Here is a 14,099-nt window from a genome sequence, read left to right as displayed (position 1 = left end):
TCGGAACACCTTTGATGGGGGCGCTTCAGTGTTTCTTTCATGCGGCCCATCATCAGTCAAATCGGCCAAATGTGTTACCAACTTCATGTCATGAGTCCTATCGATATTACCTCTACGAAAACACAAAAAGTTTTACACTTAAGTTCACGATATGTGAATCGTTTTTGGGACTTCTTCAAACCATTGGTTGCAATTGCCTCTTCTATGTGATTTAGAAGTTCAATTTGCTTGTTTAGGTCCTTTGGCTTTCACTTCTACTCAATGCTAACGTAAATGTACAATTATATCCATGTTAGTCCGACAAACGTGATCCCCACTTGTCTTCGTGATTGTCTGATAAATTGGTTTAGGTTTATCTTCATGTCCGTGCGATACACATGCAAGTAGATTGAGACTAACGTGCACAACTTTTCGTTTTTTTGTTTGTAACATATTAAATGTGAATCTCAAAAATAAATCCGATGACTAGTAATATCTGAAAAAGGGAAATTCGATGACCAGCGAGCCCAGTGCACACATATACCGCGGGCACCTTTGTTTTGCTGCTCAGTCCCCAAAATAACCCCCAATCCTATCAGACGAACTTCTCACCTCGTCAGCCACACGCTCATTTTCTAGTTTAAACAAACACCCTTCCTTTGCGTCGAAATTACGTCTTGAATGCCACTGCCGACCTCGACCCCTCCTTGCACCCGAACACATCTCCCCCCCCCCCCCGCCCCCACCGATCACATCGACTGTCTCTCTCCCCTGCATCTAGGGTTTGAGCCCCCGCCGCCGCTACCCTTTGGATCCATCGGAGCGTCTATGATGGGGTCGCTTCGGCGTTCCTCCGACGAGGTCCGTCGCCGGTCAAATTGGTTCGAGGTGTTATCGACTTCGCGTGGCGGCTCCACACGTGGCTCCCATCGATATTACGTCTACGCAAACAAAAAAGGTAAGTTCGATTTGAATAATTTAAGTTCAAGATAAGCGAATCGTAGATGGGAATTCTTCAAATCGCTAGTTGCAATTCCCTCGTATGTGATTCAGAAGTTTAATGTTTCTTGTGTGGGTACTACTCAACGCGAACATAAACGTGATCTACGCTTTACATCGGTGTCGTTCGATAAATGTGATCTACACTCGTCTTCGTGACTGTCGTTTGATGCACGTGATTTAGGCTTATCTTTGCGTTTATGTGATACCCATTCGAGCAGATCCGCGCGACTGTGTGCACCTCCGATTTGCGGCTCGGTCCCCAAAATTCCCCACCGACGCGTGGTTCGCCGCACGGGTGCGCGCATCTCTCGGGTCAGAAAAGAGAGTATCGGACCTTGCCTTTGTGATTGCGAGGAGGGTAAAAGCTCATCACACATCTCATCTCTCGTGGCTAGTATAAATTCCCCGAAACAAATATTCTCGCCCCTTTTCTCTCTCGCTCTCTCCCCTGTTTGTCTGCCCATTTCGTCTCGCCGCCGCCGCAGCTCTCTCTGACTCTGTCCGCCGTTGTGTTCAGTTGCCGTTGCCGTTGCCGTTGCCGACGCAGGTGAACACCTAGGCTCTCCCCACAGGCCACTGGATCGGGTGCCCCACGCCCACCGGTCGCCGGGGCGCAGTTGCGATGCCAGCGGCGGGTGCTCGTGGGGACTGGGGACTAGGGTTTGAGGGTTAGGTTCCGACCTGTTTGGTCGCGATTGGGGATTGCCAACTGTGAAAATAAATTCTACGTTTGCTGGTGGGAAGACGTGTTAGGTTTCCCCTACCTGCTTATAGCTTCACCTGTCTATCTGTCATTGGAATTCCATGGGGGGTGCCCCAACGGGGTGCTTTCGCTTTAGCAGGAGCTTTGATGGTTTAGCATTCACATTTCGTTAGAATTTGTCGTTTTGAGGAATGAGGAGTGTTTGAATTCAGCATATATTCATCCTTCTACTGTTTCTGTTGCAGCTCTAAGTTCAGTCCACGCTGCCCAGCTGACTCTCGAATTGGCCAAGTTGGTGAATTCTGGGGCCATGTTAACTGATGATTCTGCTGGAAGCACTACTGAGTTGGGAGATGAGGATCACAGTGTGTCCGGTGATTCCCTGTCTGAATGGCGAGCCTGTGACCAGGTAGATAATGATAGCCCTTCTACATCTCCTCCTTTTTGGGACACTGATGGCGAAGATGATGATCCAGGTGCGCAAATACGTTCTTTGTCTAATGTGATGTTTATTATTATAAGCTAAGGCCAAAGATATCAGTAGTGCTCAAGTTAAATGGCCTTTGCAGAAACAAAAAACAGATAGCCTTTCCTTAACTAAGTGCTAGCAGTAGTTTCTTTCAAGGACAAATGTTATACTCAAATATATGAGGCTGGTAGACGAGTGCTGGAGAGTAATTATGGTTGCTGAGTGTTATTCATATTCCAAGCAGAAATCATATGAAGATGTGAAAGGACTAGATAAGAAAAATCGTTCAGTATTAGCAACCCAATACAAAATAAATAGAAGGCCATTTCTTTGATGTGTTTTCTGGAGAAAGCGATACCAAAATAAACTTGATTGGTTTACTTACTCCTATAATCTGTTTCTTTGGTACACATTAAAATGTTGAATATATGCCACAGTCAATACAATTCTTCTTCCGAGTATCGCGCCTTTGGCTTTGGGTTCCTGTACTATCTCTGCTTTTAAGGTTGTGTTTTTGTAGGGGTTAAAATAACTAAGTTAGCACACAATTTGTGTTTGACAGTGAAGGTAGTTAGTATATAAAATACTGTTTGGCTAGATGGTTTAGCTGGGTTAACAGTTAAAACAGAATCAATTTTGCTGGGTTAGGTTATTAACCTTATTGGTGATTCGGCTTAATCTTGGGTGAGGACTTAAGTGGTCTGAAATGCTTTGGCTGTTTGGGTTACTTTATATACTCTCCAACTTAAGGATCTTTGTACAATACTACATGCATGCATTCTCTAATCCATGAACACTGATATTTAAGTGGCCACTCTTTCATTAGAACATGGAGATTGCTTTTACACCTTGAAATAGCAGAGAACTGTAGCCATATGGATTTTGTATGGTATTATTGGCTGGTCTATAATATACATAATGTTTTGTCCGGAAATTATTAACACATGGGCACTTGCACTGTTGCAACCAGAAGTAACTAACGCGGTAGTTGATGTAATTTTAGGTTCATCATATGTACTGCATGTGCACATGCACAGTTACACCCAAGTGGATATTTGCAGTAGTCGTAATATTTCTAGGTCTGTGCAATGTGCTGCATTTTCAACGCTTTCAAAAGCTTGCAATGTAAACTTAATTCCAAGGCATTGTTTGCCCATGACCCTGTACAATTTGATTATTTAAAACTTATCCTTGTAGAATGTAATTCTTCATTCTGTTGTTTTGATTCGTACAGTTTTGAATTGAAAAGTGCACACTAACCATGTGTGTGGCTACTTTTATATTTTTGTATCATCATTTATGGTTGATTTAATTGAAGAACTAAACCTGGCACTTGTTTCAGGGCAGATCATGACAGTATATTGACTGGTCAGCTTTTCCAAATTAACATGTGTTTTTCTTTTTCTCTGGAACTTATGATAGTACTTAGTTCAGTGGTAATTGTGGTCCGTTTCATTTTGCTAATCTCTGACTGTTATTATCTCAGGACCCGGTCCTTCAAATTTATTCGGAGGACATACCTGGAAAATCAAAAACTTTTCAAAGGAGAAGAAGAGAGAAATGAAAAGTGAACCATTTGAAGCTGGTGGTTTTAAGTGGTAGGGTGCCCAATGATAATTATCTGAAATGATGGTGTTCTGTCCTTTCTCTTTTCTGCTTCCGTTTATTTTGGTCCAGTGATGAACCTACATCAAAATGTGTCTGGTTTAGTATTCTGTGTTATGTGCCATTATAGATTGACCAGCATTCCCTTTAGCCTATCATGTATGAATGATTGCTGGTATTACTATGCTTTCCAGCTCATGTCTTTCTCCATTTTGTTCGGCAGTGTTGCAAGTAAGAGAATCTTTTCATAATGGTGTTGAACTCTAGTGCCATCGTTGTTAGTGGTAAATGCACGTGGACATTCCTAATATATGCAAATTTAATTGTTCAACAGCTGGGTTAGTCTTTATCATGTTTCAGCATGATGCTAGATTGTTCACTTCAATTTTACACATGCTGTTTTCTGGATCCTGAAAAGAAAGCTTTGTGTCCCTATATGGAACTGGGCCAACTTGCCGTACATAACTTGAATATCTCTGTAAGATGTCAAAGCTGTCCTGTATATCAAGTAGTTTCTGTTTGATCAATTTCTTTGAGTTGGTACCATCTTTGCTAACATTAGGCACTGCTGATTGATGCATTAATCAATGGGCCTAACCTACTATCAGTGCAACTATTTTTGAATTCAAATGAGCATTTAACGAGTGTTGTTCATTTTATTTCACCTCTTCCAAAGGCAGGTCGGTGCTTATAGAGTGCTAGCTGGCCAAATTTATTTTCTATAATTTTCTTCTGTATTCTACTTCCTCCGTTCCTAAATACTCCCTCCGTTCCTTAAATTAGGATGTATATTGTTTTCTTTGACCGAGCCTTTGACCAAAGATTACTCTATCGACGTGTGACTTATGTGATACAAATCATAACTACAAACAAGTATTTGTGAATATGAATACAATGTTATCAATTTTATTACACAAAAATTATATATTAATAGACTAATTCTTGGTCAAAGGCTCGGTCAAAGCAAACAATATAGGCCTTAATTTAAGAAACAGAGGGAGTATATAAGAAGTCCTATCTTTGTCCTAAGTCAGACTTCGTAAGTTTGACCAAGTTTATAGGAAAATCTATCAACATCCATAACTCTAAATTAGTTTTATTTAAACTATTATGATATTTTTTTTCACGGTATACTTATTTGATATTGTAGACGTTAGTAGGTTTTTCTATAAATTTCGTCAAACTTTTAAAAGTTTGACTTAGGACAAAACTAGGACTTCTTAATTCAGAAATGGAGGTCGTAGTTCTTTTCATACTTCCAAGGCCCCTGAGATAGTTAGTCAATGCGAAGTTGTAAACTAGCCTTTTCTCCCTCATGACATGCTATTTTATTATCATTTGTTTGGCACCTTTCCCATCTGCAGTTGTTCCTTTTTGCAGGTATATTCTAGTTTACCCTCAAGGATGTGATGTCTCCAATCACTTGTCATTGTTTCTATGTGTCGCAGATCATGACAAACACCTCCCAGGTTTGGTTTCAGTGATAACATGTTGCATAAATAATCTCTTGTCCTCAAAGTATTTTTTTTAATCATTCCCTTGACACTTTCAGGATGGAGCCAGTTTGCACAGTTCACCATAGCTGTGGGCAATCTTGATCCTAAGAAAGTTAAATATTCCGGTAAAATCAATTGACAGTTTTTCCCTTTTGAGATAAACAGACAATAGAGGTTAACCAAGTACCTTTTTCAGACACCTTGCACAAATTCTGGAAAAAGGAGCATGACTGGGGATGGAAGAAGTTCATGGAGTTGTCAAAGATTCAAGATGGTTTTCTTGTTGATGATGTTCTTGAAATCATAGCTCAAGTTCAAGTTATTAGGTAGTATTGATTTTCACAATTGTTAATTCAAAGATTTTTACTGCACTTAGGCTCCCTATTATTAAAGATAATCTCCATTGCTTCTGTAGTATGGAAACTCTTTTAATTTGATTGTTCATACTATGCACTTGAGATTAGGTATTTTGTTAGTATTTTATGCTTTCCTAGATAATTCCAATCTTAAAGCTTACATTTGTGATCCTGTATATCCTAATTTTATCCTGTTGCAAGATGTGCACATTGCTCATGTATGAGGAAACCTTCTTTGGACAGTTTCTGATTGCAATATCCAGCGTTCGTTCTTATGTTGAGGCCGTTATTTCACTCTTATGTTGTTTAAAATTGAGCTTTTTCTGTCTTCAGTGTGTCAATGTGCACGACCTATTATGCACTCGGTTATTTGGATATATTTGAGAACTATACTTTGCTCATTGTCTATATTCTTCATTGTACTTAATTCTCATTAATTGGTTGCAAAGACCTTATGTAACTTTTTTTTCTGTCTTATTTCAATATTGGAGGGAGAAAGTTGACCGCCCTTTTCGTTGCCTTAATCGCCCATATCGCCGAGAATTACTCCGTGTCTATATGACAAATATAGAGCAAATTTACCGGCGCTTTGTTGAAGAACGCAGAAATAAACTTACCAAGCTCATTGAGGATAAAATGGGATGGTCCAGGTTAGTCAATTAGTTTTTGAATGCCATATGACGTGACCCTTAAACAGCAGAAATACTCCCCATGGTCCAAAATATAAGGCGTATAAATATTGTCTGAAGTAAAACTTTCTAAGGTTTGACACCAAGTTCATAGATTTTTTTTTTTATCAACAGCTACAGTGCTAAATGAAGATCACTAGATCCATCTTGAAATTTGTTTGCATACTATTGATTTGGTACAGTAGATGTTAATATCTTCCAAAATATAAGGTGTATAAATTTTGTCTGAACTCTTAAGTCAAGCTTTCTAAAGTTTGACCAAGTTTGTGAATTTTTTATCAACAACTGCAGTGCTAAATAAAGATCACTAGATCCATCATGAAATTTGCTTGCATAGTGTATTGATTTTGTATAGAAGATGTTAATATCTTTTGTTAAAAGTTTGGTCAAACTTTAGAAAGTTTGATGGTCAACAAAGTTCATACTTATATTTTGGACCGGAGGGCGCATGTGTAATTTTAATTATAATGCATGTTTTTCTTGCTGTTGCAGTTTCCGTGCTTTCTGGCTTGCAATTGACCCAAGCACAAGACGTCGCATGTCCAGAGAGAAGAGCGACATTGTATTGAAAATAATTGTGAAGCATTTCTTTGTAGAGAAAGAAGTAACTTCAACATTAGTTATGGACTCCCTGCATACAGGATTGAAGGCACTCGAGCACCAGAGCAAGGGGATGAACGGTAGAGGAAGATTAATGGACTCAGAGGAGTTGTCAACGTCTATGATCCATGTTGATATGGACATGTTTGTTTTATCTGGCGATGTCCTAGCTTTGCTTGAGAGGGCAGCTTTAGAACCCCTGCCTTGTCAACCGCTGTCTCCAAAGGATGACAAATGCTCCCAGAGTCGCACTAAGGTAGTATTGGTATATGATTTACTGTACATTAATATTTCTTTTGTTTGGTCATCTTGATAGGAATTAACTTATCCTGGCTAAAAACTTGTCTGGTCTGTGTCCTATATCGAGCTCCTTTTCATATCTCCCAGTTCCTTCAATTATTTAACTTAATTATTTTCATATTTACATCCTTCTTAATTGTTTCTATTGGATTGTTGTGTTTTGAATAATAAAGCTTCCTATTGCAGAGTTTTCATTTTCTTGAATTTGCCATTTTTGATGGATGCTCCTGGTTGAAACTGGTCACAGAATCATTGAATATTTTTGGACCAAACAGAACCATTGGATGACCTATATAAATGCTAGTTGATCTTATTCTGTAATTTGGTTTACCTGGCCAGATAAATTCAAGCTGCAATCAGCGGTCTTTGTTTTAAAAAAAAGATTATCACCAAGTGCCTCTGCTTTTACTGCCATTCATAGTTCTTGCATGGTTTTATTTGCTAGCTTGTATATCATTTAGCTTCTTGCATGGTTGCCTAGGCTAGCTTATGTTGATATCCCATGGTAACCCATCTGGTGAGGGATCAGCATAAAGAATTTATAGCCTCGTACATTTGAACTATCATGCTAGAACCTCAGGTTGCAATAGCTAGGTCCTTCTTGGATTCTTTTATATCACTCCTAGACTCCTAGCAGAGACTACGTACCCAATATATTCTTACTTTTTTTTTTCAGGGATACCAATATATCTTATTATTACTACAATATTAGGCTCAGTTTTTCTGCAGTATGATTATTAGTAGTCTTGAATTCTTAAAGTCTGGTGGTTGCAAGCATTATGATTATTTTTCTGCAGTATGATTATTGTTGTGCTGCTCACTTTTCGTTATTATCATTTTTCTAGGATGGTAGTTCTGGAGAAGTTAAAGTCTCAATTGAGCATGAAGAAAAGCGCCTAACTGAGTTCAGTCAGAAGATACTTGAAACATTTGTTCTCTCTCATATATTTAGGTAAATTATTTATTTATTTCATCTTGTTACCTCTGTGTGATTAGTTTACTGGGTCGATATATTATTAATTTGGCCAACATTTATGGCCTCGACTGTGTCCTCCACTCTTTCTTTTTGGAATTTTTAGTCCATTTTCTGTTCAGTCCGTGATCAATCAGATGATTCATGTGGTTCTGTTCAGTCCTTGATCAATCAGATGATTCATGTGGTCCCTGTATTTAAGATTTTTACATAACTGCGTATCTCACATTTTTTCAATGTTTTCCTGCTGTTTTGAATTGAAGCGTGTACCTTTCGAATATATCTTAGAAAACTGAACAAGTGATTTTTTACACCAATTTTGAGCTTGTCCCTCAGTTCTGCTTAGAAGTTAGAAATATAATGGCGTACTGGCGTTGTCTGATACATTTGATATTTGTACTAGATAACTCACATGTTTCCTATTGCTTATGTTAGTGGGATTGAGGTCGCTTATCAAGAAGCTGTTGCTTTGAAGAGGCAAGAGGAGCTTATTCGTGAAGAGGAAGAAGCTGGGCTCCTTGAAAATGAGATGAAGGGGAGGCGTAGCAGTACCACTGATAAGGAGAAGCGTGCAAAGAAAAAACAGGTCACATTCTTGATGCGGTTCAGCACATCCTCCCTCTCTTTTAATTTGTTGCATTGAAATTGTTAAAAAACATATCCTTGCATTAAATGACCTGTAGCTGGATGCTGTTAGCTAGCAGGGTGATATGATGATAGCTTTCCTTTGGTTTTTACTTGAACATGGCGAACTAGCGAAATGTTTAACTGCTGGAGTATATTGGAAGAGAATTTGCTTCTAGGGTTTTCTTGATGATTCTTCTTATCGAGTATTGACTAATGTCTACTGTACACTCGTTTGATTGGCTTGATGCCTGTCAAATTTCCAGAGTTCTGAGCTTTGGTTGAGCTCTCATTCTCATTTTCTGCCCTGTTACTGATGAGCGTCCAGTAGTGTATTGTGGTGGGTGGGAACTGTTCCAAATCAACAGATTTACTCACTTGAATATTGAACTGAAAAAACAAGCTGTCCTGATTTCTGTTCTAAATCTCACCGCTTCATTCTGGCATCATACATTCATACTATTTCCCTTTTTAAAAATCATTAAATCGTCATTGTGCATTATGAGCTAATGGCCTTAAACCTCCGTAGCCCGTAAGGACATCTGAATTCTGGCATCAACTCATGCATAATAGATCAAGTGCAAACTGCTTTGCTGAACCTAAACTTGAATGTCACAGTTTGACTAGTAACTCCTTTCTAGTTTTAATGACCTCTTGATGCTACAAGTATTGTTTACTTTTGATATTCTTGTGCCTTTTGTTGAGATAATCAAGTTGTTGATGGTAGTTGTTCTTGTGGTGAACAAGTTATTAGGATAGGAATTAGCATCTCCGATCAGCTAGTCTGTTGGTGATTTTTATTCATTTTATCGTTCCATTACTATACTTCACTCCCTCCAGTTATACAAAGCCTATCTCCAAAATCTCGAAATCCCAATCTCCCATCCATGCTGAAATTAATTAGATTAAATCCCCGTTCAAAAAAAGAAATAGATTAAACCAAACGAGCCAATGCACATTCAGCCACGCTTTTGACCAGCCAATGCATGAAGGAGAGGTATGGTTTATACGTGTCGAACACTCACTTAGTTCTCCTTGGTTATAGCGTTTTTTGGATGTGCCTTGTATACCGAACCGGAGGGAGTACCACTTCATAGTCAACATAGCAAGTGAGCTGTCTTACTGTTCAGTCAGTTATCATGTGCATGGTAATGTGCATATTGCTGGATGTGTTGCACGTCAGTATCACTGTTCAGAGTACTATGATATATTAAGCTTAATTTGTTTTGAGTGTTTACGCAGTGTTGGACTCTCTTACTTACACAATCTTGAATTACCAATTTTAGGCCAAACAAAAGAAGAACAATCGGAAGGTTAAAGATAAGGATAGAGGCGAAAAATCTGATTCAAATTTTCCTGAGAAGGATGAAGATGAATGCACAATTCAGGATATGGATGATTCTAAGCAGGCAGGACAAGTAGCCATGAAAGTTGATACCTCCGAGGAAGGTGCTTCAGATGTATCAGACAATTTAGATGGGATAGTTGAGGTATGTCAAACTAATGTAGGTGACAAAATTTCACAACCTGTGAATGCAATGAATGATGTTGGCATTGAGACGGAAAATGTCCACACTCTGAAGAACTCTGTTACGGAGAACAACTCATTGTCATGTTCATCGGAATCTGGTACTATGAACATTATAAAAGGCAAAAGAACTACCTTGGTATCACCTAATAGGTTGGTTAGCACTTTGTCTCGGGTTAAGTTTGTACCATTTCTATTTGCATGCCATCTAGAACGTCTTTAATTTAATCCATGTACAGAGGGAGAACTCAGCGCAGCAGGGCCACAAGCAGCATGAACAATGCCGAAGATGAGGATGATCTTCCCTCAAGCACTGCCAGTTCAGACCGCAATGCATCGGACTGTGGACCGGCTCCAAAGCTTGACCAGGAGACTGTTATACTCACCTTAAAAGATAGGCTTGAGAAGCTTGGGCAACGTCTACATGAGGTCAGGTTACTCTTTCATATAGTATTGAGCTTGGCTTTCCGATCAGTTTTTTATTATTCATTGGCCTCATCCTAGCTGTGAAAACGGTCATCTCAAGAATTTGATCGTTATCCTTACTTTTGAATTAAACGATGGTTATTAATGATAAATTTGTACTCCCTCCGTTCTATTTGAAAAGGCATATAAGGCTTCATCAAGACAAGGCTTTGACCACAAATTACTATGTTAAGATTTCGTTTATATAACATGAAATTAGTATTGCTAGATTCCTTATCAAAGTACGTAATAATTGTTGTGGTTTCATATCTTACAAGCCACGTATTAAAAGAGTAATTCTTGGTCAAAGCCTTGTCTTAACGAGACTTAATATGCTTTATATCATGTAACGGAGGGAGTACTTCTGTTATCTGGAGTAGTAGTTTTGCTGTGACTAACTATTGGTTCGGAGTTAAATTGCTACAGAATTCAATGCAGCAGCAAACACCGGAACTGCTGTTGCTATTATATTGCGGGGTATGTGTTACCTAGGCTTGTAGTACTCTTGGAATTTGTCCTCCTTTTGCTGTATGGATAGAGATAGCATGGACTGCCTCCAGATCTTCAAACAAAACTAGTAGGTGCTCATGTCACTAAAAAGTTACAGAATTTCACAGGACATGAAGTTTTATTCAACAGACCACTAATACTCCCTCCGTCCCATATTAAGTGACTCAAATTTGTCCAAATATGGATGTATCTATGCCTAAAAAGCGTCTAGATACATGTAATAGAAAGTCACTTAATATGGGACGGAGGGAGTATAAGAAATCTAGTGGTGAGCATTCTAATAAAATCAACCTGCTGCAGGAGGAAACAACAGTTACGGGGATTGATTTAGCTTGTTATTGGAACTAAACACAAAGTTTGGTTTAAGTTTAAGGATCTGACTTCAAATGTTGGTCTTCAATTAGAAAGATGGAGGAATGCTTTGTTGGGATTCACTTCGCGAATTAGAATTTCGTCTAATATTTTGCTACTCATTTCATATTAGCATTATAACAATTTAGTAAATATTAACCAAAATTGGTTTGTAACATTTCAATTGGTCAACTATCTGTTCACTTGTTTATTTATTTGTTTTTGCGTGCTAAAATGTTGATTAGTCTATTTTCATTCGTGCATGTTTCAGAAGGAAGTTGAGGGCAGGAAACTACTCAAGGCTCATTTGGAAAAGAAAGCAGCAGCTGACGCAGCATCCTCATCAAGCTCTTTGGAAAAGATCCATAATGTTGTGAAGAGCCCAGTGCGACCCCCAGTAACTAGTTCTGATGCAAGTATGTGTGCACGGCCTCCTAAGTCCCTACCTGTAGACACCAATGGTGCCAATGGAGTCACTCCAGCAGCGCCAAACACCACCAGAAGCACAGAATCTGGACCTATTGTCGCTCCCACTCCAAGTAAGGCTGAACCAGTCTTGTCCAAAGAACATGTGTCAAGTTCGAACCTGAAAGTTGATGGAGCTACTCCAGTCACCTCAAGATTGCTGCCAGTTGATAAAGCTGCTACACTTCCTTCAAGCTTGCTACTGGTTAATAAAGCTACCCAAGCTCCCCCTGAATCACCTGCACCACGGGTTGCTAAGGCCACTAATGCTATTCCAGCTCCCCCCAAATCATCTAAATGTCAGGCTGACAAGGCTACTAAAGCTATCACAGCTCCTCCAAGGTCACCTGCACCACAGGTTGAAAGAGTTGCTAAAGCTATTCCAGCTCTGCCAAAATCACCTGCACCTCAGGTTGATAAGGTTGTGCCAGTTAACGCGGTATCACAGTCTAATTCAGAAGCTCGAAAAAGTATTGTTTCTAAAAGGACTGCTGTCTCTTCTGTTCCACAAACTCCAACTTCAGCATCAAGGCCTTCAAGTGCTCCTCTGTTCCAGGCACCAAGAGCAACTTTAACACCTACATCTGCAGTTCAAGTTCCCCCATTGCTGTCACGTTCGCTGAGTGTGTCTAGACAATCCCGCATTGAGCCCTCCTCCCCTGTCCCAAGTTATGTACCACAGACCTACCGAAATGCCATGATCGGTAAGGGTAATCTTGATACGACCTTGTCAAGTGTTGATAACTCATCTTCTCTAGGCCAAAGCAATGCACTTTCGCAACCACTATCAACATATCCATCGGCAACATCTGTTATGGTGCCTCCTCTTGGACGGAATGTCCAGTTACCTGGTAATCAAGGATTCATGTCTGGGCTGGGCAAGTTGGAAGTTCTTGATAATTGGCACCCGTGGAAAGGTGGCGGTGATGCTAGCAAACACATGTGGAGGGATGGTGCCTCTACTCCATACCAACAGATAATCAATGCTGATGCACGCATACACCCTTGGAATGATAATTCTTATCATCCAACAAGCAACAGTAAGACAGAAGAAGGCAGGTTTGGGGGAATTCCACATAGGCGGTTCCAGAGGGATATCCCTACAAATTTGGTCTCACATCATCAGCTGCAGGGTTCAGTGGGTGAAGAATTTCCGCATCTTGATATAATCAACGACTTACTTGAGGAGGAACAAAGCAATGTGAGCATGGCACAATCTCCCCTCCAGGAATACCGTACATTTGGCTTGCCATTTTCTCCAAGAGGCAACTTAGCAGAGGCTGACATGGCTTCTTTAAGTAGTTCTGGCCGGTTGAACCTAACCGACCATTACTATGACGAGGGTTACCTGGGGGCTTATGACAGGATGAATGCTCTACACAGGCTGAGAGAGGGACATTTTTCCACATCGGACGCTTATTCCAATGGAAGGGTGGACTCTGTTTCATCTAAGCCTTGGCTTTATAGCTATCCTAATCCAATGGTGCATCCTGGAGTTAACCCGAATGCATTTCCACAGCAGGTAGGAGATTACACCAATCATGCGAGTGGGAGGGTGAATGAGGAATACCTCTATCGCCGTGCCAACGGGCAATGGTAATGCATGTACACAATCCAGAATAATGCCAGGTCGAAGGTTCGCCATGGCCTTTGATTTGTAATTTCTCATTTGAAAAGGGCAAAAGAAAGGTTCATCATGTAAATTGCCGTGGTTAGTCTGTTCTATTGCATGTTGAGTGCTGCTGTGTTTCCTTGACTATCTTTTTTGCTATTTTTTTGGTGTTGGGAACTGCAGCTAACATGTCAACCGTGCAGGTTGTATGGCTACCCCATCCCCCATTATGGGAAATTTTTAGATTTTGCTTGCAATGCTAAAGCTAGATGTGCTTTGGATTTTTGTTATGGGCAGAGAGCTGTTAGGAATACAGGAAAGGAAGTGATGAGATTTTGCAGCACCGTGTTGGATAACTGGACCCAAAGGTAA

At 39.9% G+C, this 14,099-nt stretch overlaps 1 protein-coding gene across 4 annotated transcripts; it reads left to right on the top strand.

The window, feature by feature from the left end:
• Window positions 1–1,197: 1,197 nt before the first annotated feature.
• Window positions 1,198–13,984, top strand: LOC100840211 (TNF receptor-associated factor homolog 1b). 4 transcript variants are annotated; one of them, XM_024459014.1, is made up of 14 exons: window positions 1,198–1,339; window positions 1,930–2,160; window positions 3,640–3,751; window positions 5,139–5,227; window positions 5,311–5,379; window positions 5,451–5,580; window positions 6,102–6,260; window positions 6,792–7,155; window positions 8,045–8,151; window positions 8,608–8,758; window positions 10,083–10,477; window positions 10,564–10,753; window positions 11,216–11,266; window positions 11,922–13,984. In XM_024459014.1, the coding sequence occupies exons 2-14, from the start codon at window positions 1,995–1,997 to the stop codon at window positions 13,713–13,715; spliced, it is 3,777 nt and encodes a 1,258-aa protein (XP_024314782.1). In that variant the 5' UTR covers window positions 1,198–1,339; window positions 1,930–1,994; the 3' UTR covers window positions 13,716–13,984. The 4 variants fall into 4 exon arrangements, with proteins under 4 accessions (XP_024314782.1, XP_024314781.1, XP_010232417.1 ...); XM_024459013.1 differs by lacking the exon at window positions 1,198–1,339 and adding an exon at window positions 1,355–1,528; XM_010234115.3 differs by lacking the exons at window positions 1,198–1,339; window positions 11,216–11,266 and adding an exon at window positions 1,356–1,528.
• The last annotated feature ends 115 nt before the right edge of the window (window positions 13,985–14,099 follow it).

This window comes from Brachypodium distachyon, chromosome 2 (genome assembly GCF_000005505.3).
Source record: "Brachypodium distachyon strain Bd21 chromosome 2, Brachypodium_distachyon_v3.0, whole genome shotgun sequence".
NCBI classification, from domain to species: domain Eukaryota; kingdom Viridiplantae; phylum Streptophyta; class Magnoliopsida; order Poales; family Poaceae; genus Brachypodium; species Brachypodium distachyon.
This window is presented reverse-complemented; position numbering and strand designations above follow the sequence as displayed.

Bases quoted from the DNA above. Each gene is read 5' to 3' on its own strand.
- LOC100840211 (XM_024459014.1), top strand. From the start codon at position 1,995: ATGTTAACTGATGATTCTGCTGGAAGCACTACTGAGTTGGGAGATGAG. The intron at 5,380-5,450 runs GTAAAATCAATT...TACCTTTTTCAG, and splicing joins TAAGAAAGTTAAATATTCCG to ACACCTTGCACAAATTCTGG. The intron at 10,754-11,215 runs GTCAGGTTACTC...AAATTGCTACAG, and splicing joins TTGGGCAACGTCTACATGAG to AATTCAATGCAGCAGCAAAC.